This window comes from Hyperolius riggenbachi, chromosome 5 (assembly GCF_040937935.1).
Source record: "Hyperolius riggenbachi isolate aHypRig1 chromosome 5, aHypRig1.pri, whole genome shotgun sequence".
In the NCBI taxonomy this organism is placed as follows: Eukaryota; Metazoa; Chordata; class Amphibia; order Anura; family Hyperoliidae; genus Hyperolius; species Hyperolius riggenbachi.
The window spans coordinates 200,691,270-200,719,168 of NC_090650.1; the positions used below are offsets into that span (position 1 = coordinate 200,691,270).

Here is a 27,899-nt window from a genome sequence, read left to right on the forward strand (position 1 = left end):
TTTTAAAAACGCTAGCATAATGAAACCCTATGGGCCCGTTCTTACTTGAGCGATTTGCGCTAGTCACCGCAAATCGCCCCCAAAAAAAAACGCCAAACGCAAACGAGTAGCCTGCACCATTTTCAGGCGATTTCCAGGCGACCGCGTTTCAGTGTTATAGCGCAGTTCAGTGATTTTTCCGCGTGAAATCGCGGAAAAATCACTCTTGTTTTGAAAACGCAGGTGTGAATAGAGCCTATAAGATGGAAAAACCCTTTTTCATCCAAATACATATCATGCTCCTTTGTCCTCTGTACAAGCCTAAGGACAAAAAGCCTATCTGCCAAGCTTATGTATTGCCCTTCTTTTGTACATGTTAATCAGGTCACCTCTTAGGCATACGTATTACTCCGTCGATGTTCAGTTGAGCGCAGCGTGAGCTGAAACTCCGGGGCCACTTAAAAAAAACACTATTCTCCCACCAACTCAAAGTTGTAGCAAATTGGAGGAGACACGTAATTCAAGGTCCAGCTTTTGCTGGCACCCAAATTTCTTGAGCAATCCCCCTGCGCCACCACAGCCATATCAACATTACGGTCCAGGGCAGTGCCTGAATCAGGCTCAGTGCGGCTGATTCGCCTCTTAGTTAACTTTTTTTTTCTAAATAAGCCCAGTTTGGCCAACCTTTCTTGGTAAGTGAGACTTTTGCGGTGATTCATTTGATTGCCTGTCTTTGTACCTGTTTGAGTATGTCAAGTATGCCACACCAAAGGAAGCCTATAGTGTGGTGCCAGTAACTGTATCCCATTCTCCAGATGGGGCCTCACGGGATTTATACAGAGCAGGCAGTAGTATACTAGCATCTTGTTATTTGGTTTCCTGTTTTATATATACTAGAATTGTTGTAAGTCAGTATTCCTAAATCTTTCTGCAAGTCTGATGTTCCCAGGTATATGCCATTTATCTACACTAAATTTCATCTGCCATCTCTTTGCCCATATGACCATACTGTCACTATCCTGCTTAGTGTTTATAATTCTGCATAATTTTATATTATCTGCAAAGATGGCAACATTGTTCTCTATGAAACCTACTACATCATAAATACATAGATTAAAAAAGATTGGACCTAGTACTTGTCCTTGCAGGACTCTACTGCAAAAAGTTTCTTATTTTAAATTTTAGCTATTTACCACAACTCTTTACCCTTTGTCCCTTTACCAGCTCTCTATTCACATACACTCATTTTACTATAGTCTCTGTATCCTCCGCTACTACCCCAGGCTATTGAGAGTGTCAAAAGCCTTTAAAGAGTCCAAGTACAGTATGTATATTGTTTTTCCCAAGATCTAAATTTGCATTCACCACTTCATATATGTTATGAATGTCAGAAGACAACCTACCAAAGTACAATGCATCCAGTCTTTTGTTATTTAATGGTAGTACATTTTAGTATCACACTGTGAAATCATTTTATAGTTTTCTAAATCACATCTCTCTCTTTTTTTTTTTTTTAAACTAAACAGGTTTTGTAAACAGAATAGGAATGATGAAGCTATCTGTCAAAGATTATATGAGGTGAGTCAATGTTAATCATTTTTTATTTATTGTATCATGTACAAACTTTAACCATTACTGCCTCCCAAATGTGAGCCTCACATCTGCAATAGGTGCTGCTGCATCAGCAGGGATGTGAGGCTCACGCCTGTGCAGTCTGCAGGGCTATGCGTGCGATCGTGTGGAAGCACGCAATCGCCATGGTCTCGGCGTCACGGGGGAACGGTGGTAGGGGACAAAAGTCCCCTGAGCCAATCCGTACATGTCCACCGAGAATGATCACTGTTTTTGTTCAATTCATTCTCAATTAGTGCTACCACGCTGCCTCCTGCTCGCTCATGTTCGCCACTCCTGCAGGCACTTTGTTCCCATCCCATACATTTGGGACTGAATTTTTTTTAATATGTATGTCAAGAAGGTATATTATTATTATTAAATGATGGGCATGTGATTAGTGATGGATAAAAACTGAAAAAAATGCACCTTTATTTCCAAATAAAATATTGTCACCATACATTGTACTAGGGATATAATTTAAAAGTTGCAATAACAGGGACAAATGGGCAAACAAATTGTGTAACTTTTATCCACAGTAGAACGTTTTATTTTAAAACTACAGTATAATGGCCGAAAACTGGGAAAAAATGATTTTTTTCAATTTATTTTTATCATTATTCCCATTAAATTGCATTTAGAATAAAATAATTATTTTAACAAAGAAAAAATGTGTGCATCAAAGAAGTAGAACCTGATAAATATGGCTTTGCAAACTTGGCCTAATTGGCTAATCACGAGACATCGCTCATGCAAATGTGCATTTGCTTTTGCATGCCAAAATATGCAGGGTCTAAAACTAATACCGCAAAGCGGTTGCCCTGCGGGAATTAGTTCATGCTACATTAGCACTATCCAGGAGCGCCACACGGAGGCTCCCCAATGCCCCCATACAACCACTGCCTGGAACCCCCACTGCAGCACGCCGGAGGGGGAGGCTGGGAGGTGCAGGCGACCCCCCCCCAGCATGGCCAGCGTAGGGAAGGGCCGCCCGCACCCACCTCCAATTAAAATCAGGCACTTACCTTAACGCCCATTGCGTTCTGCTGCATGTGCCTGACCTGGGCGTGACACATAAGAAAGGAGTGAAGCATGGGGCCCCCAAGCTTGTAGGGCTCAGGGGTGACTCACACACAACACTTCAGAGGGGGGAGGACAGGCGCAAACAGCCTGTTCCAGAGCTCTCACCTCCTAGAACAAGACATTCACCACCCGCCTCCAAAGGATAGAAATGCAATACTGATTGCAACAAATAAAAAATGTGTGCATCAACCAAGTAGAACCTGATAAATATGGCTTTGCAAACTTGGCCTAATTGGCTAATCACGAGACATCGCTCATGCAAATGTGCATTTGCTTTTGCATGCCAAAATATGCAGGGTCTAAAACTAATACCGCAAAGCGGTTGCCCTGCGGGAATCAGTTCATGCTACATTAGCACTATACAGGAGCGCCACAAGGGAGGCTCCCCAATGCCCCCATACAACCACTGCCTGGAACCCCCACTGCAGCACGCCGGAGGGGGAGGCTGGGAGGTGCAGGCGACCCCCCCCCCAGCATGGCCAGCGCCGGGAAGGGCCATCCGCACCCACCTCCAATTAAAATCAGGCACTTACCTTAACGACCATTGCATTCTGCTGCATGTGCATGACCTGGGCGTGACACATAAGAAAGGAGTGAAGCATGGGGCCCCCAAGCTTGTAGGGCTCAGGGGTGGCTCACACGCAACAAGACATTCACCACCCGCCTCCAAAGGATAGAAATGCAATACTGATTGCAACAAATAAAAAATGTGTGCATCAACCAAGTAGAACCTGATAAATATGGCTTTGCAAACTTGCAGGCGACACCGTCCCCCCCCCAGCATGGCCAGCGCCGGGAAGGGTCACCCGCACCCACCTCCCAAAATTAAAATCAGGCACTTACCTTAACGTCCATTGCGTTCTGCTGCATGTGCATGAGCACGCATATATTATCTTGTGGTAAGCAGAATAAAATAATTGTTAGCATAATGTACCACCCAAAGAAAGCCTTATTGGTGGCAGGAAAAACAAGGTATAGATAATTTTGTTGTGATAAGTAGTGGTAAAGTTATTGAGGAATGAATGGGAGGAGTGCTGAAATGTGAAAATTCCTCTCGTCCAAGACGTCCATAAGGTGAAAACAACCCGTGAGCTTAAATGGTTAAAAGTCTACCTTTTTAAGATATTTTGAATTTGTTTAATAATATATATATATATATATATATATATATATATATATATATATATATATATATAGTATATACAGTGGATGCGAAAGTTTGGGCAACCTTGTTAATCGTCATGATTTTCTTGTATAAATCGTTGGTTGTTATGATGAAAAATGTCAGTTTAATACATCATATAGGAGACACACACAGTGATATTTGAGAAGTGAAATTAACTTTATTGGATTTACAGAACGTGTGCAATAATTATTTACCTACTTTGGCCTTTTGGACGTATAATATATGTACAAAAGACTGCATGTTCGCTCCCGCACGCTCCCGCGGTCGATCGCGCCAGGAGGTCAATGAATCTGGACATGGTGCCCGATCATTGATCCCTTTCCTTGGCAGAAAAAGTGACGGCTTTTCTCGGAAGCCTCGCTGTTTCTGCCTCTTACGTCCCCCCTATGTCCCTCTAAGCGTACATGTTACGCTTAGAGTGACGAAATGTAAACAAACTCATGGTTGCCATCTTGTGGCCAAATAGTAAAACTACATCTACATGTGTAAAAAAAAGAAATAAACACATATTTACATAAAAAAACGTACTATTTAAATCCCACCCTCCCAAAAATACCCATATAAAATGTTTAAAAAAAAACCCTTACAATAAAAAAGTAATTATTTACCTAAGGGTCTAAACTTTTTAAATATCCATGTAAAGATGAAATATTTATTTTATTATTATTATAAGCTTGTAAATAGTGATGGATGCAAAACGGAAAAATGCACTTTTATTTTCAAATAAAATATTGTCGCCATACATTGTGATAGGGACATTATTTAAATGGTGTAATACCCAGGACTATTAGGCAAATACAATATGTGGGTTTTAATTATGGAGACATGTATTATTTTAAAACTATAATGGCCGAAAACTGAGAAATAATGAATTGTTTCAATTTTTTTCTTATTCCTGTTAAAATGCATTTACAGTAAAGTAGCTCTTAGCAAAATGTACAACCCAAAGAAATCCTAATTGGTGGCGGAAAAAACAAGATATAGATCAGCTCATTCTGATAAGTAGTGATAAAGTTATAGGCGAATGAATGGGAGGTAAAAATTGCTTGGATGCATAAATTGAAACACGACTGAAGGCTGAAGTTGTTAAACAAAATTAGACAGGTGCATAAATTTGGGCACCACAAAAAAGAAATGAAATCAATATTTAGTAGGTCCTCCTTTTGCAGCAATTACAGCCTCTAAACGCTTCCTGTAGGTTCCAATGAGAGTCTGGATTCTGGTTGAAGGTATTTTGGACCATTCCTCTTTACAAAACATCTCTAGTTCATTCAGGTTTGATGGTTTCTGAGCATGGACAGCTCTCTTTAACTCGCACCACAGATTTTCAATTATATTCAGGTCTGGGGACTGAGATGGCCATTCCAGAACGTTGTACTTGCCCCTCTGCATGAATGCCTTAGTGGATTTTGAGCAGTGTTTAGGGCCATTGTCTTGTTGAAAGATACAGCCCCGGCGCAGCTTCAGCTTTGTCACTGTTTCCTGGACATTGGACTCCAGAATCTGCTGATACTGAGTGGAATCCATGCATCCCTCAACTTTGAAAAGATTCCCAGTCCCTGCACTGGCCACATAGCCCCACAGCATGATGGAACCACCACCATACTTTACTGTAGTTAGCAGGTGTTTTTCTTGGATTGCTGTGTTGTTTTTCCTCCATGCATAACACCCCTTGTTATGCCCAAATAACTCCGTTTTAACTTCATCAGTCCACAGCACCTTATTCTAAAATGAAGCTGGCTACCTCAAGCAGCTCTGTTTGTGCTGTGGTCAGAGAAAAGGCTTCCTCTGCATCACTCTCGTATACAGCCTCTCCTTGTGTAAAGTGCGCTGAATGGTTGAACGATGCACAGTGACTCCATCTGTAGCAAGATGATGTTGTAGGTATTTGGTGCTGGTCTGTGGGTTGACTCTAACTGTTCTCACCACACCATTCGTTGCTTATGTTTATCGGAGATTTTTCTTGGTCTACCACTTCGAGCCTTAACTTGAACTGAGCCTGTGGTCTTCCATTTCCTCAATATGTTCCTAACTGTGGAAACAGACAGCTGAAATCTCTGAGACAGCTTTCTGTACCCTTCCCCTAAACCATGATGGTGAACAATCTTTGTCTTCAGGTAATTTGAGAGTTGTTTTGAGACCCCCATGTTGCTACTCTTCAGAGAGAATTAAAAGAGGAGGTACACTTACAACTGACCCTCTTAAATACTCTTTCTCATAATTGGATTCACCTGTGTATGTAGATCAGGGGTCAATGAGCTTAAAGGAGAACTGTAGAGAGAGGTGTATGGAGGTTGCCATATTTATTTCCATTTAAGCTATTCCAGTTACCTGGCTACCCTACTGATCCTCTCCCTCGAATACTTTCAGCCATAGACTCTGAACAAGCATGCAGTAGATCAGGTTTTTCTGACAATTTTGACAGATATGACAAGATTAGCTGCATGGTTGTTTCTGGTTTGATTCAGCCACTACTTCAGCAAAAATAGATCAGCAGGCCTGCCATGCAACTGGTATTGCTTAACCACTTGCCGCCCGCCCACTGTATATTGGCGGCGGCAAAGTGGCATGCCCAGGACCACATAGCGCTAATTGGCGTCGGGTCCTAGGACTCTTCCGGGCCGGGGATCGTGCGCAGTGATGCACGCGCATCCACCGGAAATAGGCTCCGCCCACCCGCGGCGTCAACCCGCCGGCCGTTCGGAAGCGCCGTCGGGTTGTTAACCCCTCAATCGCTGCGATAATACGCTTTGTAATGTATACAAAGCGTATTATACAGGCTACCTCCTGCCCAGGTGGTCCCAGTGATCGAGGGACCACCAGGGCAGTAGGCAGCCTGTATAATACGCTTTGTATACATTACAAAGCGTATTATACGCTTGTAACGCAGAGATTGAGGGGTTAACAACCCGACGGCGCTTCCAGCCACCCTAGTCTGCACCCAAACACACTGATCTGCCCCCCCTGCACTCTGATCGCCCACAGCACCCCTCAGACCCCCCCCCTGCCCACCCCCTCAGACCCCTGTTTGCACCCAATCACCCCCCTAATCACCCATCAATCACTCCCTGTCACTATCTGTCAACGCTATTTTTTAGATTAGGCCCTTAACTGCCCCCTGGGGGCTTCTGATCACCCCCCCCACACACACACACACACACACACACCCTCAGATCCTCCCAAGACCCCCCAGACCCCCCTGTGTACTGTATACATCTATCCTCCCCTATAATCACCTGTCAATCACCCATCAACCACCCCCTGTCACCACCTGTCACTGCTACCCATCAGATCAGACCCTAACCTGCCCCTTGCGGGCGTCTGATCACCCACCCACACCCTCAGATTGCCTGCAGACCCGCCGTCAGAACACCTCCTAAGTGCATTGTTTACATCTGTTCTCTCCTCTAAACACCCACTAATCACCCATCAATCACCCATCAATCACCCATCAATCACCCCGTCACCACCTGTCACTGCTACCCATCAGATCAGACCCTAATCTGCCCCTTGCGGGCACCCAATCACCCGCCACACCCTAAAATAGCCCCCTAGGCCCCCTCTGATCAACTCGCCAGTGCACTGCTTGCATATATTCTCACTTGTAATCACCTATTAATCACCTATCAATCACCCCGTCACCCCCTGTCACCATCTGTCACTGCTATCCATCAGATTAGACCCTAATCTGCCCCTTGCGGGCACCCAATTACCCGCCCACACCCTCAGATAGCCCCCAGACCCACGCTAATCAACTCGCCAGTGCATTGCTTGCATAGATTCTCGCTTGTTATCACCTACTGATCACCTATCAATCACCCCATCACCCCCTGTCACTGCTACCCATCAGATCAGACCCTAATCTGCCCCTTGCGGGCACCCAATCACCCACCCACACCCTGAGATAGCCCCCCAGACCCCTCTGATCACCTCCCCAGTGCATTATTTACATCTGTTCTCCCCTCTAATCACCCATCAATCACCCCTTGTCACCACCTGTCACTGCTACCCATCATACCCATCAGATTAGACCCTCATCTGCCCCTTGCGGGCACCCAATGACCAGCCCACACCCTCAGACCGCCCTCAGATACCCCGATCACCTCCCCAGTGCATTGCTTGCATCTATTCCCCCCTCTATTCACACCCTGAGACACCCATCAATCACCCCCTGTCACCCCCTAGCACACCTACCCATCAAATCAGGCCATAATTTGCCCCGTGTGGGCTCCTGATCGCTCAGCCAAACCCTCAGATCCCCCTCAGATCCCCTTCCGATCACCTCCCTAGTGCATTGATTGCATCTATTCTCCCCTCTAATCACCCACTGAGACACCCATCATTTACCTCCTGTCACCACCTGTCACCCCCTAGCACTCCTATCCATCAGATCAGGCCCTAATCTGCCCCCCTGCGAGCTTCTGATCACCCGGCCAAACCCTCTCCCACCCCACCGCAGTGACAGAATTGTTTTTTTCTGATCACTGCTGGTACGACTTAATTGTGGTGAGATCAACCGTTATGACACACAATACGCAACCACCAATCCAAGAAGCTACTATGCCCAGCCTTTACGGTGGAAGCCACTCCAAGATTCTGAACATAACATTTTTTGGGGCCTTCTCCTTAACATGGGTCTAGTCAAAAAGAATGTATTGCGGTCTTATTGGTCTACGCACCCAATACATCACAGGTCACGATTTGAGAACATCCTGTGCTTCCTGCACTTCAGTGCCAATACAACTTATCATCTAAGAGGCCACCCTGCTTATGACTGGTTCCACAAAATGCGGCCCCTCATAGACCACCTGTCATCAAAATTTGCAGATGCTTATACCCCTGAACAGTCATTTTGAGGCATTTAGTTTCTAGACTACTCCTCACGGTTTAGGGCCCCTAAAATGCCAGGGCCGTATAGGAATCCCACAAGTGATCCCATTTTAAAAAGAAGACACCCCAAGATATTCCGTTAGGTGTATGATGAGTTCATAGAAGATTTTATTTTTTGTCAAAAGTTAGCAGAAATTGATTTTTATTGTTTTTTTTCACAAAGTGTCATTTTCCACTAACTTGTGACAAAAAATAAGATCTTCTATGAACTCACCATACACCTCATGGAATACCTTGGGGTGTCTTCTTTCTAAAATGGGGTCACTTGTGGGGTTCCTATACTGCCCTGGCATTTTAGGGGCCCTAAACCGTGAGGAGTAGTCTAGAAACCAAATGCCTGAAAATGACCTGTGAATAGGACGTTGGGCTCCTTAGCACACCTAGGCTGCAAAAAAAGTGTCACACATGTGGTATTGCCATACTCAGGAGAAGTAGTATAATGTGTTTTGGGGTGTATTTTTACACATACCCATGTTGGGTGGGAGAAATATCTCTGTAAATGACATTTTTTTTATTTTTGTACACACAATTGTCCATTTACAGAGATATTTCTCTCACCCAGCATGGGTATATGTAAAAATACACCCCAAAACACATTATACTATTTCTCCTGAGTACGGTGATACCACATGTGTGGCACTTTTTTGCAGCCTAGGTGTGCTAAGGGGCCCAACGTCCAATGGGTACCTTTAGGATTTCACAGGTCATTTTGAGACATTTGGTTTCAAGACTACTCCTCATGGTTTAGGGCCCCTAAAATGCCAGGGCAGTATAGGAACACCACAAATGACCCCATTATAGAAAGAAGACACCCCAAGGTATTCCGAAGTATGGTGAGTTCATAGAAGATTTTATTTTTTGTCACAAGTTAGCGGAAATTGATTTTTATTGTTTTTTTTTTCACAAAGTGTCATTTTCCGCTAACTTGTGACAAAAAATAAAATGTACACATACCTATGCTGGGTGGGAGAAATATCTCTGTAAATGGACAATTGTGTGTAAAAAAAATCAAAAAAATCTCATTTACAGAGATACTTCTCCCACCCAGCATTGGTATGTGTAAAAATACACCCCAAAACACATCATACTATTTCTCCTGAGTACGGCGATACCACATGTGTGACACTTTTTTGCAGCCTATGTGCGCTAAGGGGCCCAAAGTCCTATGAGCACCTTTAGGCTTTACAGGGGTGCTTACAATTAAGCACCCCCCAAAATACCAGGACAGTAAACACACCCTACAAATGACCCCATTTTGGAAAGTAGACATCCCAAAGTATTCAGAGAGGGGCATGGTGAGTCCGTGGCAGATTTCATTTTTTTTGTCACAAGTTAGCAGAAATGGAAACTTTTTGTTATTTATTTATTTTTGTCACAAAGTGTCATTTTCTGCTAACTTGTGACAAAAAATAAAATCTTCTATGAACTCACCATGCCTCTTAGTAAATACTTTGGGATGTCTTCTTTCCAAAATGGGGTCATTTGGGGGGTATTTACACTATCCTGGAATTCTACCACCTCATGAAACCTGACAGGTGCTAAAAGTCAGAGATGCTTCAAAATGGGAAAATTTACTTTTTGCACCATAGTTTGTAAATGCTATAACTTTTACCCAAACCAATAAATATACACTGAATGTTTTTTTTTTTTTATCAAAGACATGCAGCACAATAAATTTGGACAAAAATGTATACAGAAATTTTACTTTATTTGACAAATTTTATCACAGAAAGAATCATTTTTTTGACAAAATGTATGTTTTTGATGAATATAATAAAAACTAAAAATCGCAGCAGCAATCAAATAGCACCAAAAGAAAGCTGTATTAGGGACAAGAAAAGGAGGTAAAATTCATTTAGATGGTAGGTTGTATGACCGAGCAATAAACCGTTAAAGCTGCAGTGGTCTGAATGGAAAAAAAGTGTCTGGTCCTTAAGGGGTTTTATGACTGCAGTCCTTAAGTGGTTAACAGGAAATAAATAAGGCAGCCTCCATATAGCTCTCACTACAGTTATCCTTTAAAAAGGCAAAGTTCCATTAATTAGTTCTAAAGGTTTTGGAATCAATAACATGACAATAGTGTCCCAATTTATGCACCTGCCTAATTTTATTTAAACAATTATTGCACACTTTCTGTAAATCTAAAAAACTTAATTTCACTTCTCAAATATAATAATATAATAATAATCCGAACATTTGTATAGCGCTTTTCTCCTGTCGGACTCAAAGCGCTCAAGAGCTGCAGCCACTGGGACGTGCTCAAGAGGCCACCCTGCAGTGTTAGGGAGTCTTGCCTTGAACTCCTTACTGAATAGGTACTTGACCTAGCCAGGATTCGAACCCTGGTCTCCCATGTCAAAGGCAGAGCCCTTAACCAGTACTCCAGCCACCAATATCACTGTGTGTTTCTCCTATATGATATATTTCACTGACATTTTTTATCGTAACAACCAACGATTTATACAGGAAAATCATGACGATTAACAAGGTTGCCCAAACTTTTGCATCCCACTGTAAATATTAGCCTAACTCTGCCCCTCCCCCGTCTCAATCTTTCATCCCACATCTCCTTGTATGGCTTCCTATAGTGCCTGAAATCCTCCACCCTTGCTGTAGAAATATCCCCTATATAACAAACACCAAGAGGAAGGGGCAATAGTTGCTGTAGCTAGCTTCACCCCTACCCTAGTAGAGTAAAGGTAGGGGGGAGTGGTGCTTGTGTCACATGTCCTCCCTGAAGATACTGTGGGTGAAATGGCTTCTATAGGGTCTGCCTCCATAAGACTCTGTAATCTCAGTAGTAGGTGCCCACATTACATCATCATGGGAGTGTAACTAGGATTTAGTATGTGTGGTTTTAGCAGGAGGTGGTGGACATATTTATTAAGTGAGGAAGAGACACCCTAATTAATGGGCAAGCAAAAAAATTCTATCCATCCATTTACTATGTATCCACCTACCTATGAAAATGTTATTTGTAATACAATGATATAGTGCAGTGTAATTTGCAGGGCTTCCAAACTAGTTCAGCTGCAAACTAATCTAAGCTACAGTTGCAATTTATCTAGTTTGCTTTGATGTAGGCGCTTTTTCCCCTTAAAACTGATACAGGACCTTTTTCCTCAGACATTACTACCCACTATAGCACTTTAGTTTATGTGACTGAGACCCTTTTTAAACAAAAAATACAAATAGGTAAGAAAGGAAAAAATCATCAGATTCCATATGTCTGAGAGACACGGGGGTAGAGGAAGACCCAGCATGCCCAGCGGCTGAGTCAGATGAGCTGACATGACTTGGGAATGAGCAGCATTGTAACTTTCAAAGTGTCCTCTAAGTTGCTCAGTGGCATACCACAAAGTCGGACAAAATGACAATGGGGCATAAAGGATTCCATGTTTGGTCAAGATAAAGCACAGAGAATAAAAGGCTTCCATTTTTTTATTTTTTGGTCTTGGCCTCTTTCTGTAGCATGCCTTCAAGCCTGTCCATGACCATCAGGTGAGAAAGTTCCTTTAAGGTCTCAGAGGCTAGGTACACAGTTAAGTATATCCAGCGATTATAGATCACCTTCCTGGCAGTTATTAATGTAAGTTGGGCCAAGTCGGACAGTTCTGTTGATCCAGATTCTGAAGTGTCGTCATAATTGAACTTGCAAAGCAAAGGATCCTTGAGAGCAGTTTTCTTGTATACCATAAAGTTGAGAACCTTATCCCAATACCTAGCATTTGCCTCATAATGACACAAGCAATGCACCATGTGAGCATTTTGTAACCGAAATTTAGGGCAAGATCTCATGTAGCCTTCCAGTTTGTGCTCGTACTTAAAGGGGCACTATGGCTAAATTCTTCTTATATTATCACTTAATATAAAATATGTGCAATTGTAGCAATGTGTAAGACTTGTTTTATGGCTGAATAAAACTCTGTTTAAATATTGCATTACCCTAAATCAGTGCTGGAGTCCCGTCGCCAGAGAAAGCTAAGCGACGCTGAACCAGCACATTCCATTCTGCAGGAGGAGGCTGCCTTATCAGTTGTTTCATCTGAAGTTATAATCTCCCCCTTTGATGTATCGGGAGAGGTTTCACCCAACCTCTAACTGCACATTAGTGCTGTTACAGCTCCTCTGATCTGCCATACGTCTCAGGACAATGACGTACGGCTCTGATGAAAAACATGCTCCCCGCTGAGGCCCCCCTTCAGAGACACACGCAGGACACTGGCTACACAGCACTTGCGTGTGCTGAATCAAGACGCTGGAATCCTGTGCATAAGAGAAGCTGGTCTCCATGACAACTGACAACAAGTGGTGACCCTGCCTGTGCCAGCTTCTCTGAAGGGGGGCCTCAGCGGGGAGCATGTTTTTCTTCAGAGCCGTACGTCATTGTCCTGAGACGTACGGCAGATCAGAGGAGCTGTAACAGCACTAATGTGCAGTTAGACGTTGGGTGAAACCAGTGGCGTAGCTACAAACCTCTGGGCCCCGATGCGGAATCTGGATGTGGGCCCCCCCCCCCCCCCCACGGCAACAACAGCCCCCCTCCCCCGGCAACACCCGACGCACACACATATCCGAATCCCTATAGCCAGCTATAGGTCCCCCCAGTATAGGTAGCCAGGCATAGGTACGCCAGTATAGTTGCCCCCGGTATAGGTTAGCCAGGTAGGTGCCTCCAGCATAGGTAGCCAGTATAGTTGCCCCCAGTATAGGTTAGATAGGCAGGCGCCGCCAGTACAGGTTAGCTAGGTGGGTGCCTCTAATATAGGTAGCCAGAATAGTTGCCCCCAGCATAGGTTAGATAGGTAGGTGCCCCCAGTATAGGTTAGTTAGGTAGGTGCCTCCAATATAGGTAGCCAGTATAGTTGCCACCTGTATAGGCTAGCTAGGTGCCCCGAATACAGGTTAGACAATTAAGTGCCCCCAGGTTAGATAGGTAGGTGCCCCCCAGTATAGGTTAGATTAGGTAGCTGCCCCCCAGTATAGGTTAGATGAGGTAGGTGCCCCCCAGGATAGGTTAGGTAGCTGCCCCCCAGGATAGATTAGGTAGCTTTCCCCCAGGATAGGTTAGGTAGGTAGCTGGCCCCCCAGGATAGGTTAGGTAGGTAGCTGGCCCCCCCAGGATAGGTTAGGTAGGTAGCTGGCCCCCCAGGGTAGGTTAAGTAGGTAGCTGCCCCCCCCAGGATAGGTTAGGTAGCTGCCCCCCAGGATAGGTTAGGTAGCTGCCCCCCCCAGGATAGCTTAGGTAGGTAGCTGCCCCCCAGGATAGATTAGGTAGGTAGCTGGCCCCCCAGGATGGGTTAGGTAGGTAGCTGGCCCCCCAGGATAGGTTAGGTAGGTAGCTGGCCCCCCAGGATAGGTTAGGTAGGTAGCTGGCCCCCCAGGATAGGTTAGGTAGGTAGCTGGCCCCCCAGGATAGGTTAGGTAGGTAGCTGGCCCCCAGGATAGGTTAGAGTAGGTAGCTGCCCCCCCGGATAGGTTAGAGTAGGTAGCTGCCCCCCAGGATAGGTTAGGTAGGTAGCTGGCCCCCCAGGATAGGTTAGGTAGGTAGCTGGCCCCCCAGGATAGGTTAGGTAGGTAGCTGGCCCCCCAGGATAGGTTAGGTAGGTAGCTGGCCCCCCAGGATAGGTTAGGTAGGTAGCTGGCCCCCCAGGATAGGTTAGGTAGGTAGCTGGCCCCCCAGGATAGGTTAGGTAGGTAGCTGGCCCCCCAGGATAGGTTAGGTAGGTAGCTGGCCCCCCAGGATAGGTTAGAGTAGGTAGCTGCCCCCCCCGGATAGGCACGGAAGCGCTGTAGGCGGAACTCACCTCCGTCCCTGCGCCGCTGGTCTCCTCCCGCTCTGTATAGATGTTGTTACACACTGCTTCCTGTTTAGCCGGAAGCAGTGTGTAACAGCAGATCTATGCAGAGCGGGAGGAGACCAGCGGCGCTTGGAACGCAGGCAGGTGAGTTCTGCCTACAGCGCTTCCGTGCGCTGCGCACTCTGCATCTGAGGGGGAGGGGGGGGCCCGGGGAGAGGTCGGACTGCCCTCCCCACGGCTGCAGCTCCCCCCTCCCAATAACGCAGGCAGGGATCCCATCTCCGAGTCCAAACGGACATGGGCCCCCCGGGCCCCTCCCCCGCCTCTTCAGGAGCCGGGCCCGGTCGCCGAGGCGACCGTTGCGACCACAGGCCCTACGCCCCTGGGTGAAACCTCTCCCGATACATCAAAGGGGAAGATTACAACTTCAGATGAAACGACTGATAAGGCAGCCTCCTCCTGCAGAATGGAATGTGCTGGTTCAGCGTCGCTTAGCTTTCTCTGGTGACGGGACTCCAGCACTGATTTAGGGTAAAGCAATATTTAAACAGAGTTTTATTCAGCCATAAAACAAGTCTTACACATTGCTACAATTGCACATATTTTATATTAAATGATAATATAAGAAGAATTTAGCCATAGTGCCCCTTTAATGTTGAAAGCATATTTAGCATTATACAAAATGGGACCCTCTCTAAACCTCAATTAATCACCAACTTGCATACATAGTTTTCCACTTTCTATGCTTACACAGTGCTCACACCAATATACTAAAACTGTTACTTGAATTTCAGTCTCAATATATGCATTCAGATGCTATAAGGTACCAGTACACAGGAAAATATCATGAAGCCATGTAAAACATACGATAGAACTAAAAAATAAACCTAAAAACCAATGAAGCATTAAAAATCCTCCCCGTGGGGCTAATATCCTTAGTCCTATAAGTTAAAAAACGCAGATCGCACTCTTGTGCAGTAATTGCATTCTTCAATTTTCAGGTGCGTTGTAATCAAATCAGGATGAGTAACATTCTCCAGACACGTGACATACACTCTAATGCTGGATCCACACAGTGCGTTCGCGCACTCGATTTCCCGCTCGATTCCCGTCGATTTGTTTATTTCCAACATGTCCGATTTGGATTTCGATGGATCATTAGGTTGATTCAGCATACTTTGCATGCGAATCGACCTAACGATCCATCAAAATCCAAATCAGACATGTTGGAAATAAACAAATCGACGGGAATCGAGCGGGAAATCGAGTGCGCGAACGCACCGTGTGGATCCAGCATAACAGATCAGCACTTCCTACAACTTCACCTTTGCACCCTGTGAAAGGCTCACTCACCAACAATGCTATCTCTGTAGATAGGGAGAAGAAAAGGGGGATTCAACCCCTCCACCAGGGGGGATGCTGATATTGTAAGGAGAACAGAGGTGCCAAAAGAATAAAATGTATTAAAAGCTTGGTGGACTCATGTCCCAGAAGTAGACATAATATCATCAATTTTAATACAAACAAGTTTATTAATATACTCCAATAAACAGTGCAACGCGTTTCGCAGGTATATTCTCGCTTCTTCAGGCAATAACAAATAGGAGTACACACAGTACAGTCTCAAGGTCACAACAAGCGCCTCTGAGGCGCTTATCGTGACCTTGAGACTGTACTGTGTGTACTTCTATTTGTTATTGCCTGAAGAAGCTGGATGGAATATACCTGTGAAACGTGTTGCACTGTTTATTGGAGTACTGTATATAAATAAACTTGTTTGTATTAAAATTGACGCTATTATATCTACTTCGGGGGGATGAGCCCACCACCGCCTTCAAAGGAATTTTAAAGCTTTTAATACATTTTATTCTTTTGGCGCCTCTGTCCTCCTTACAATAAGTTGATAATAGAGTGAGAAACTAATCAGAGGCTTTGTATACCTCAGATGGCCTACCCCTAGGATTAAGCTAAATGTCTCCATATTAGAACTTTGAACAAATTCCCAGAGATTAAAATGTAAAACCTCCAACAGACACAGTTAATCCTTTATTATTAAAACAAAGAGACACAAAGTTACCTATGAAATAATATGTTGTTTGTCTTTGTTATTCAAGCAACACAAGTATTGCATATATCAAGCCAGTTATACTATCTGCATAATTAGCAACATAGATTTAATAAAGCCAGAGAGGTTAGCATGTGCTGTCTGCACATCATGATGTTTTTAGAATATAGCTCTGTTTCACTTATATTGCACATCAGGATTGAGCTCAAGTTTTTTCTTTGCTGCTCTCGGCTGAGGTAGAGATACTGGGGAGATCACTAAACTCTCACTGTATACTGTCTGCATTGGCTTATCAATGGCAGGCAACAGGGGCCAGACATGGTGGGCACATATGCAATGATTCACTGCAATATTTTGTCAAGAGTAATCCTCACAAAGTAATTCAGCTCACACCAGTTCACTAAATAGCAAAAGAGACCATCACTGTGCCTGATATGATAAAGTTTTTAAAAGGCATGAATGGAAAAGAGTTGTGAATGTCACCATCATTTTCAAGGAGTAGCCTTAGAATTCCATAATTAAACAATATGAAACATGCTGAAATACAACTCCTGCAGAAGTTCTAAGGAAACAAGAAAATGCATTTCCCAGGGATCGTTGTGAAACATACTGTACAGCTACAAAGCAAAGGGCTGGAGCGTATCTGTAAAGACTTACTTACTTAGAAGCCGATACAGACATATTGTTTGGATTACAAGTGCCTGCTTTTGTAGCTGGCTAATGACCAGAAGCTCTAGGTAGCTCATTAAACACACACTAGTAACCTATTTTTTTTACAGACACACAATTAACTGTTTTACCACTTTTCATTGCCAATCTCAAGAAATCTATTTTCAGTATTTTTCCTAGCAACGCTCATTTATTAACTAAAGTGGGTTAAGAGTTGCTTAATCAACAATGTACGCTACAATCTGATCACCTAGGCAGTTTGATCTCACTTGTACTTTGCTCGAAAAGAAACACATTATTTCAGAAATAATATATTTTGAAAGTCATGGCTAGAGAAGCTGTGTTCCCTGAAGGTTAGCAGCTGATTCACCATCTGTCATAAAACAGAATACCTTCTGTCTCATTTACAGTATAATTAGCATTTGCTAACACCTAACACCTTTATTCTTGCACCTACAATATGCTGCCATATTTTGTTTTCTAAAGTAAGGCATTGTGGGTTGAAGCAGGCACATATTTTTTTTAGTGTGTCTAATTTTTTATTTTTGCCTCAAACATAACATTAATTTAAGCATAAACTAAGGCACGGGGAACATGATTGTTCATTATTCAAGTCAATATTATGCAGAGTGAAACCATATATAATTTTGTGTATTTCTTCTATCTAGCAACCTGCACACATCAATGGAAATATCTCCCACAGCCAAACGGGATGGAGAAGTAAGGCCTACTACAGGCATTCCTAAAAGGTTGGTTGTTCATTTACCTACAGTTGTACAAATGTTTCAGTAAAACATTTGATATCATAATAAACTTGAAAATACTGTCATGTTTATTTTTTTATAAAATAATACACAAAAAATGCCAGCTAGATATATGACATTTCCATCCAACAACATCAGTTGGAATGTGACATAGCATTCGACCGGAGTCACAACAAGTGGCATTTCTTTCTTTCTTTCTTTTTTTTTTTTTTTTAATAAAGGTTTGTTGAAACAGAAAGTTAACAAAGTAAGAGTTCAATCAAAAGTCCAAAATCACCCGTTTACAAAGGCATATCAATAAATGAGTCTCAAAGGTAGTTATAGCAGATAACATATGTAAAACAAATAAGTGGTATCATGTAAATATGCACATGTACAGCTGTCATTTCTATTAGACAGCAATCTAAAAACCTGTTTTTTTAGCACTTTATGATCCGCTTCCACTATAAGAAAAATTGTCTGCTGTGTAGGTACAATTTTTCCATTCCTCAGAGCACACTGTCAATAAACTTGTACACAAGTACTCTGCTTAACCACTCATATTTAGTATGGGGTGGGGATATGATGAATGGGCAGTAGATATTTCCAGTGCAACTTATCTTGTGGCAGAAAGCAGCAAGATTTTTTGAACTGATTCACTCCCAGAAAGAAGTTAGCTGGTGGGTAGTTGGGTATTTACAGGTGTAGTACTGGAGCGGCAAGCAGTCAACCGCTCCATCAGCTCAGGCTTCATGCTGCTGGGGTACAAAGCTAGATATGCTGGCATTTCCAATGATGTTGAATCAGAGATCTGAATGAATATTGAGTGGTGCAAGGTGGTAACCCAGGAAAATAATTGATACCAGAGAGCTAACAACAATTTATCAAAAAGTGAGCAATATATCTCAAGAATTTAACAGATTGAAAGAAATGCATATCCCTTTTCTACCTACTATATCAGTCTAAATATATGTTGGGGATTTATACACATATACAGTAGATCCCTTGCTGTATGCTCCAAGCCTCCAAATGGCAGGACAACTGGAAAACTAGGGATGCTTTCTGCAGTGAAATTAAAAAGGAGCTGGGGATGTTGGTATATAGATGGAAACACAATACCTAGGTACGGTATTGTACACCATTCAGAATGCCAGCACTATATCTCTACAGTTTCTGAAAATAAATTACATGTTTTAAAGACATAGGAATAACAGAGTATATTTTCAATTGTATGATATTCCTGAAATAGCAAGAAGGAAGAGGAAAATCTACAAAAAAATCTGTAATCTTAAAATCAATGGGAACCTGAAAAAAGAATCAAACAGATACATGCCTAAGGAGAGGGAAGGCTCTGGGTCCTATAGAGCCTTCCCGCTCCTCTCCCAGTCCCCGTGTTCCAGAGCTGGCTCCCTCGTAGCATAATACAACCAATTGGTTAAATACTGATTTCTTCCACCGAAGAAGGCTTCGGAGGTCTTCAGGAGCCCAAGTGCTCCCGCAGACGGACTGCTCAGTATTGCGCCTGTCCAAGCACGCTCTCTCGTGCGCTCACACATGCACAGTACAGAGCTGCCCGAAGACTTCTGAAGCCTCCTCTGGCAGGAAATTCAATCGGAGGAGCCAGCACTGCAACAAGGGGACCATGAGAGACCATGAGAGGAGCAGGAAGGCTCTATAAAGAATTTTTTGCCTGGAATTATTTAAAGGTAGCCAAGGTCAACATACAGTATATATTATCTACCTCAGTTAGGTATGTCATTAAGTTAAGTATGTCAAGTCGTTTGAACAGTCATTTAATCTAGTCCATTGTTCTATCCAGTCCATCGTCCATTATCAAGTTGGTGAAACGACATGTAAATTCGGAAAATTAGCATATCAAACGACTTGTTGGTCATTGTGTGCATGATGTCTGAACAACTTGTTGTTTGAACTACAAGTCGTTCAGAAATATCAGACGTGTACGCACCTTAAGTTTTCAGGGAGAAATCAGTGGAGAGTTTCCATAAACCATCGCAATATTGGTTAAAAAAAATGGAGCTTTTCTCAATGGGAACAGAGTTTCAGACTGGAATACAGCAGGAGGAGCAATCGGGTGCACCAGAATATACCGTAGCAAGAAAAGGTATGTGGAATTGTATGGATTTCTGCACAAATTGGTCATAAAATGTGATCTGAACTTCATCTAAAGGCGCATACACACCCCATACTTCCGCCAATGACGGGTCCACCAGACCCTCCCGCTGGGCAGACGTTCTGCCGACAGTAGCATGTGTGTACACGCTGCAGGTAGACTAATAAGGCTGTTTCTGAATGATCCGCTGAGCGTTCAGAAACAGCCTTATCAGTGTGCCGACAGCGCGTACACACGTGCTACTGTCGGCAGAACGTCCGCCCAGCGGGAGGGTCTGGCGGACCCGTCATTGGCGGAAATATGTCGTGTGTATGCACCTTAAGTCACAACAATAGACAATCACAGTCTGCTTAAACCAATACCACACAAATAATTAAATGTTTCCATGTTTTTTATTGAACACAACCATGTAAACATTCACAGTGCAGGTGGAAAAAGTATGTGAACACCTAGACTAATGACATCTCTAAGAGCTAATTGGATTGAGGTGTCAGCCAGCTGGAGTCCAATCAATGAGATGAGATTGGAGGTGCTGGTTACAGCTGCCCTGCCCTATAATAAACACACCAGTTTTGGGTTTGCTTTTCCCAAGAAGCATTGCCTGGTGTGAATGATGCCTTGCACAAAAGAGCTCTCAGAAGACCTACGATTAAAGCGGTATAAAACCCTGACATACTATTCAATAAAAACATGTTTTCCTACTTTTTATATGCCATACGGTTAGCATATTTGCTTTTGTGCATAAGTATTATTATTCATTTAGAAATTATACATTCCTAAAGTATACTAAGTTTACTCTGAGAGCTGACTTTGCATTTTATTTATAACTGCTTTATTCATTCTCTAACTTAATCAGAAAGCATCAGTAAGCGTGTATGCTTGTCTCACTGTCTTTGTGAAACCCCATAGGGCTTGATTCACAAAGCGGTGCTAACTGTTAGCACGCCTGTGAAAACCCCATTAGCACGTCTAAACAAGCTTTTCGCGCATAAAACTTTACGCGCGCAAAACTTTATGCGCGTAAAACTTTACGCGCGTACTGCACAGAGCGCAGGGCGCTCCGCGCGAAGTGCCCATTAAAGCCTATGGGACTTAGCGCGCGTAAAACTATGCGCGCGCAAAGTTAGCGCGCAATCTGATTGAGAAATCCGGTGCTAACCTACTTAGCACCCTGGTTAGCGCGTCTAAAGACTTTAGACGTGCTAAGTAGATTAGCACCGCTTTGTGAATCAAGCCCATAGTGTGAGAGAAGGCTTTGTTTACATTCCTGACTTGATACAATTAAACACTAGTTAACATTATGTAAAGTTTCGGAAGCAGCCAGCTCTGCTGGAAGGGAAGCTTCTAAAGCCTGTGTTAACCCTTTGAATGCAGTTCTAGTAAAACAAAATGCTGGTTGTATATAATATGGTGTAAATAATCTATGAGAGCAAAGTAGAAATGCTGGGTTTCATTCCGCTTTAAGAATAGTTAACTTGCATGAAGCTGGAAAGGGTCATAAAAGTATCTCCAAATGCCTTGCTGTTCATCAGTCCACGGTAAGACAAATTATCTATAAATGGAGAAAGTTGCTACTCTCCCTAGGAGTGACCGTCCAGTAAAGAACACTGCAAGAGAACAGCGCAGAATGCTCAGTGAGGTGAAGAAGAATCCTAGAGAGTCAGCTAAAGACTTATAAAAGTCTCTGGCATATGCTAATATCCACGTTAGCGAATCTACAATACGTAAAACACTAAACAAGAATGGAGTTCATGGGAGGATACCACAGAGGAAGCCACTGCTGTCCAAAAAAAAAAAACATTGCTGCACGTTTAAAGTTTGCAAAAGAGCACCTGGATGTTCCACATCAGTCCTGGCAAAATATTCTGTGGACAGATGAAACCAAAGTGAAATTGTTTGGAAGAAACACACAACACTATGGCCTCAATTCTCTAAGCTTTATCAAACACTTAATCGAACTTTTGATAATTTACCTCATGGGTAAAATCTAAATTTGAATTCACTAAGGTGTTATAGATATATTGAACGTTTTAACAATAAAACATTTGATAAATATATAACACCTTAGTGAATTCAAAATTAGATTTTACTCATGAGGTAAATTATCAAACGTTCGATAAAGTGTTCTATAAAGCTTAGTGAATTGAGGCCTATGTGTGGAGAAAAAGAGGCACAGCACACCAACATCATCCCAGTTGTGAAGTATGGGGGGGGGGGGGACCATGGTTTGGGGCTGCTTTGCTGCGTTGAAGGAAAAATGAATCCAAAGTTTATCAAGACATTTTGCAGGAGAACTTAGGTTGTCTGTCCATTAGCTGAAGCTAGCAGAAGATGAATGTTGCAACAGGACAACGAACCAAAGCATAGAAGTAAATCAACAACAGAATGGCTTAAGCAGAAGAAAATACACCTTCTGGAGTGGCCCAGTCAGAGTCCTGACCTCAACCCAATTGAGATATTGTGGCATGGCCTTAAGAAAGTGATTTACACCAGACATCCAAAAATATTGCTGAACTGAAACAGTTCTGTAAAGAGGAATGGTCAAGAATTACTCTTGACCGTTGTGCACGTCTGATCTGAAACTACAAGAAACTTTTGGTTGACGATATTGCTGCCAAATGAGGTTCAACCAGTTATTAAATCTAAGGGTTTACATACTTTTTCCACCTGCACTGTGAATGTTTACATGGTGTGTTTAATAAAAACATGGAAACATTTAATCGTTTGTGTGGTATTATTTTAAGCACATTGTGATTGTCTATTGTTGTGACTTAGATGAAGAACAGATCACATTTTATGACCAATTAGTGCAGAAATCCATATAATTTGCACAGTACGGTGACGTAGTAGTTAGTGCTTTCACCTTGCAGCAATGGGTCCCCGGTTCGAATCCTAACCAGGTCAGCATCTGCAGGGAGTTTGTATGTTCTCCCTGTGTCTGTGTGGGTTTCTTCTGGGAACTCCAGTTTCCTCCCACATAAAAAAAACATGCAGATAAGTTAATTGGCTTCCCCTAAATTGGAAATAAAAATAAGAGCAGCTATTTGAATCATATAAACACAATACAATTGGACCTAATCCAAAATTACTTCACCTTGCATTCAATCACACTTCAATTACACACAATGGAAGGGCCCTTCCAAAAGATATATATATATATATATATATATATATATATATATATATATATATATATATGTATATATATATATGTATATATATATATATATATATATATATATTCACTGTGTACTAAAGCAACTGTCAGGGTAAAAAAGGCAGATACTCACCTGTGGAGAGGAAAGGCTCTGGATCTCATAAAGCTATCGTTCCAGGGTTGTCACCTAGGTTGCATTTATTGGACTGCATAGAGCACACAGCAATTTTACTGTTACTAGCGCATGGGGAGCACCAGACGTAAACCCATTAGTGGCATGTGCGTTACTGCGGTAATGCGTGTGTTGCTATGGTGACTCACATTGCCCCGCAGGTTGCTATGGCTTTAGCTCGGTAAAGCGTGTGGCGCTAATGGGCTAACGGCCAGTGCTCCCCTCTGTTAGTAACAATAACATTTTCGTGCACTCCCTGCACACGCACAACTTTACTTGAGTTTAGTGTGTCAGGCCCATAGTATAATGGAGAAGGAGTGAACTACAGATATATTTATTAATACACATTTATTATTCTTATTTATTATTTATATTTATTATTTAACCATATTAACTATTAGAGATTTAGCAAAACTACATTTTTATATTGTCCTTTTTTTTGTTCAAAGTATTTCTGAAATGCTTAAACTATATGAAGCAGACCCTGTTGATCTCCTCATTGATCTGGGATTTGGCATTGATGAACCTGACATCTGTACTAAAATACCTATCCGTTTTATCATGACACCTTCTGGAGCTGGAGGAATTAACACTCGAGTCTTCTTGGATGCCCAAAAAAGACGCATGGAAATTGAGACTCCTAATTTATGTGGTAATTTAAAACCTACTTATTTGTATAATTAAACAGAACTACTTTTTCACTTTCAAAATTCATCACCAAACTGATTAGCTTATAGTGTTATCGTGTTACATTATAGTTACATAGTAAGTTTGATTGAGAAAATACATATATCCACCATCATGTTCAATCAGAAAAAAGATGCTACAACACTGCAACCACACATATCCCAGATGTTATCCCCCTACCTTCTTCCTTTTCAGTCAGCTAGTTAGCCAAGTAAAAACCGTTCAAATTACAACCATATGTGTATGTACCACTTATGATACATGTTTAGTGACTCATATCGATACAAAAGCCTTTTCTGTGACATCATACTGGTTTCACTTGTGTGAAAATACAATAATTTTTCCAATCTTCCAATTTTAGTCAGTATGTGTTAATTGTAGCCTCAGTTTCCTGTTCTTAGCTGACAGGAATGGCACCCGATGTGGTTATATACTGCTGTAGCCCTTCTGCTCCAAGATTCGACATGCTGTGTTTCCAGAGTTTCCAGAGATAGTATCTGCATACCTCTGTTTGTAATTAGTGGTTATTTGAGCTTTTGTTGCATTTCAATATACTCAAACCAATCTGCCCATTCTCCTCTGACCTCTGACATCAATAAGCCATTTCATTTTCATCCATACAACTGCTGCTGCTCACTAGATAATTTCTGTTTTTTAGACCATTCTATGTAAACACTACACATAATTGTGCCCCAAGATCAGTGGTTTCTCAAATACCCAGTCCAGCCCTTCTGATACCAACAACTATCCCACATTCATAGTCACTTAAAGTTTACCCAAGCCGAAGCTTGGGTACACAAAATCAGATACTTATTCTGCAGAGAGGGAAGCCTCAGGATCCTATTATGGCTTGCCTCTATATTCTGCTGTCCCTTGTCGCTAATCAGATCGGGGCCACACAGCTCTGCTTCTTTGTACATGGCGGCTCAATAACTGACTGAGCCAACCCGCACATGCGCAGTAAGCCGGAGCCGCGGGCACTGTGCTACTGCGCATGAGGGCTGGCAGGGAAGCCTAAAGACATTGAGATAGCCCCATGTGATTGTGTTAAAGGATCCTGCAACCACAAAAAAAAAAGTTTCATCCAAAAAACTTCTTCCGAAGCCTTTAGACTTGAAGGCTTCTTTGACAGTGGAGTTGGATCGCTACAACAGGGGGCCTGGCCATGTAACGAAGGAACACAGAGAGGACCAGGAGGGCTCTGAGGGATGCAGAGCCTTTCTTCTTCTTAGGTGAGTATATACCTTTTTTAATGTGGCTACAAGTATCTTTTAAGTAAAGGAACAGGTGTACCTAATAGAATGATCAGTAAGAGCAGTGGATCAATAGATAGATAGATAGATAGATAGATAGATAGATAGATAGATAGATAGATAGATAGATAGATAGTTAGATAGACTGCTTTGGTGACTGTAATTATGCATGCACATAATATCAGTCATATTTGCTTATTCCATTTGTATGATCCAGTACCTTCTGCTCATGTTTATAGGTTTGGCCAGTTTGTGCTAACCAATTTTGATCCAGAAAAAATGATCCAGACCCAAACTTGTGGTCCGTGCAGTGGAACAGACCAAACAGATACGTTCAAACAGACCAATGCGAACAGATCCATTCGTTAACATTGGATACGTTTGCATCCATTCTCGGTCATTTCATTACGGTCCACTAAATCAATGTGAACTGGGCCTTATAATGAAGTACTGATCTTCATCAGTCAGCTAATTCATAGATTCTATATGACAAAAAAAATGTTCATAGATCACTCCAAAAATTATATATACCGTATTTTTCGGACTATAAGACGCTCCGGACTATAAGGCGCACCTAGGTTTAAAGGGCAAAAACCAGGAAATAAAAAATATACTAAACCTAGGTACGTCCATGGTCCAGGAGTGTCTAATGGACCTTTCCTCCAGCCAAGATGACCCTGTCTAAGTTACACTACCAAGCTACACTAACCCTTGATACCCCCACAAACTATACTAAACTTCACCTACCCCTGCTACCCCCCCCCCCCCCCCAGGCCAGCTACACTACACAAACCCCTGCTCCTGCCATCCCATCCCAGCTACACTGCATTACATTACATAAACCCCCCTCCCCCTCCCAGCTACAGTAACTAACCACAACAGTTATATTGCATGATATCTCACCAGCCTGGGTGGCAGTAGCTGGGTGCTGTCTGGGGGTCCAGGCTGGTCCAAATGTTCCAAATGAGGTGTGCAGTGGGTCGGCAGCAGCAGCGTGATCTATGGTGGCTCCAAGCGGCAATAGCCATGGTAATGATCTGCAATGTGGCCCTTTGATCATGTCCGGTCATTGGCATCATCCCCGCAACAGTGCGATCCCCAGCCGCTGGTTCCAAGCGGCAATCGCCGCAATAATCGTCCGCAATGTGGCCCTTTGATCATGTCCGGTCATTGGCATCATCCCCGCAGCAGTGCGATCCCCGGCCGGTGGCTCCAAGTGAGATATGAGTAGCAACTGTAACTATCCTCCCCGCTGGCCCTTTGATCTCCTTCATTAATCATAGACGTCATCAGCGTGATCCCGACGGACACATGCCTCTTCAGCCGCTATAGCGGCAGAGTCCTCAGGGGCTTCCGTACTTCCTAGTTCACTTGCGTCACCCCATGACCCGCAGCGGCCGCTACATTCGGACTATAAGACGCAGTCACTTTTTCTCCCTACTTTTGGGGGAGAAAAAGTGCGTCTTATAGTCCGAAAAATACGGTATATATATATATATATATATATATATATATATATATATATATATATAATTTTTTTCAGCTGAAGACCGATCAAGTATACACTAGTGTTTATTAAATGGTATTATACATATATGACCTCTCCTCTTGGATTAAACTTTGTTTTATTAGGGCATTGGTCAATGGGAGTATAACGGGGAATAATAAATTGTAATATTCCCTGTTTTACTCCCATTTACTAATTCTCTAACCAAACAAACAAACAAAAATGAAATATATATATATATATATATATATATATATATATATATATATATATATATATTTCATTTTTGTTTGTTATATATATATATATATATATATATATATATATATATATATATATATATATAAATATACACACACACACACATGCACAAATTAAAATCCTTTTACTTTGTCTTTCTAGGTCGCTTCCGCCAGCTGGAAGTCTTAGATCAAGTGACAACTGCATTTTCATCTTTGCTTCACAACGTTCATGTCACTCAACATTGTGATGGTATGAGTGTGAAAGAATCTACACTAACTCCAGAAAGACGAAAAGAAATACGGCAACTTCTTTGGAAATTTGCTCGACAGGCAAAACTAGTTGATGAGAACGCAGGTACTTGTACAACTACTGAAGAACAACGAAACAAACAGGATCGTGAACCATTAAAAGACACAACTAACATGGAAGTTTTCAGAAACAGTAGTTGTGGTACTTATGATCATGACAACTTAGACAGTTCTTCAGCAGATCAAAGTGCAGTCAAAGACAGTGGAGATGCCCTGTGTTTAAATGAAGATACCCATTTAAGTACGATTCCTGCACTTGTCAAACAGTATAGCCTTCCAGAAATGACAGGGAAAGTCAGAACACTGAGAGGCGCTAAACTTTCTAAAACATTCAGAATAACAGCTGCTCAAAACAGACTTCAAGCTCCAGACTCATTTGAACTGGAAGAGGTAAGTTATTATACTTTTTTATGC

General features: G+C 42.5%; 1 protein-coding gene across 2 annotated transcripts in view; it reads left to right on the forward strand.

The window, feature by feature from the left end:
- ITPRID1 (ITPR interacting domain containing 1) overlaps window positions 1-27,899 on the forward strand; it is a 337,509-nt gene that overhangs the window by 159,206 nt on the left and 150,404 nt on the right. For both annotated transcript variants that reach the window (XM_068236573.1, XM_068236574.1), the window contains exons 5-8: window positions 1,506-1,557; window positions 17,953-18,033; window positions 23,937-24,139; window positions 27,337-27,875. In XM_068236573.1, the coding sequence (XP_068092674.1) occupies window positions 1,506-1,557; window positions 17,953-18,033; window positions 23,937-24,139; window positions 27,337-27,875 (875 nt within the window). The remainder of the gene's footprint in view (window positions 1-1,505; window positions 1,558-17,952; window positions 18,034-23,936; window positions 24,140-27,336; window positions 27,876-27,899) is intronic.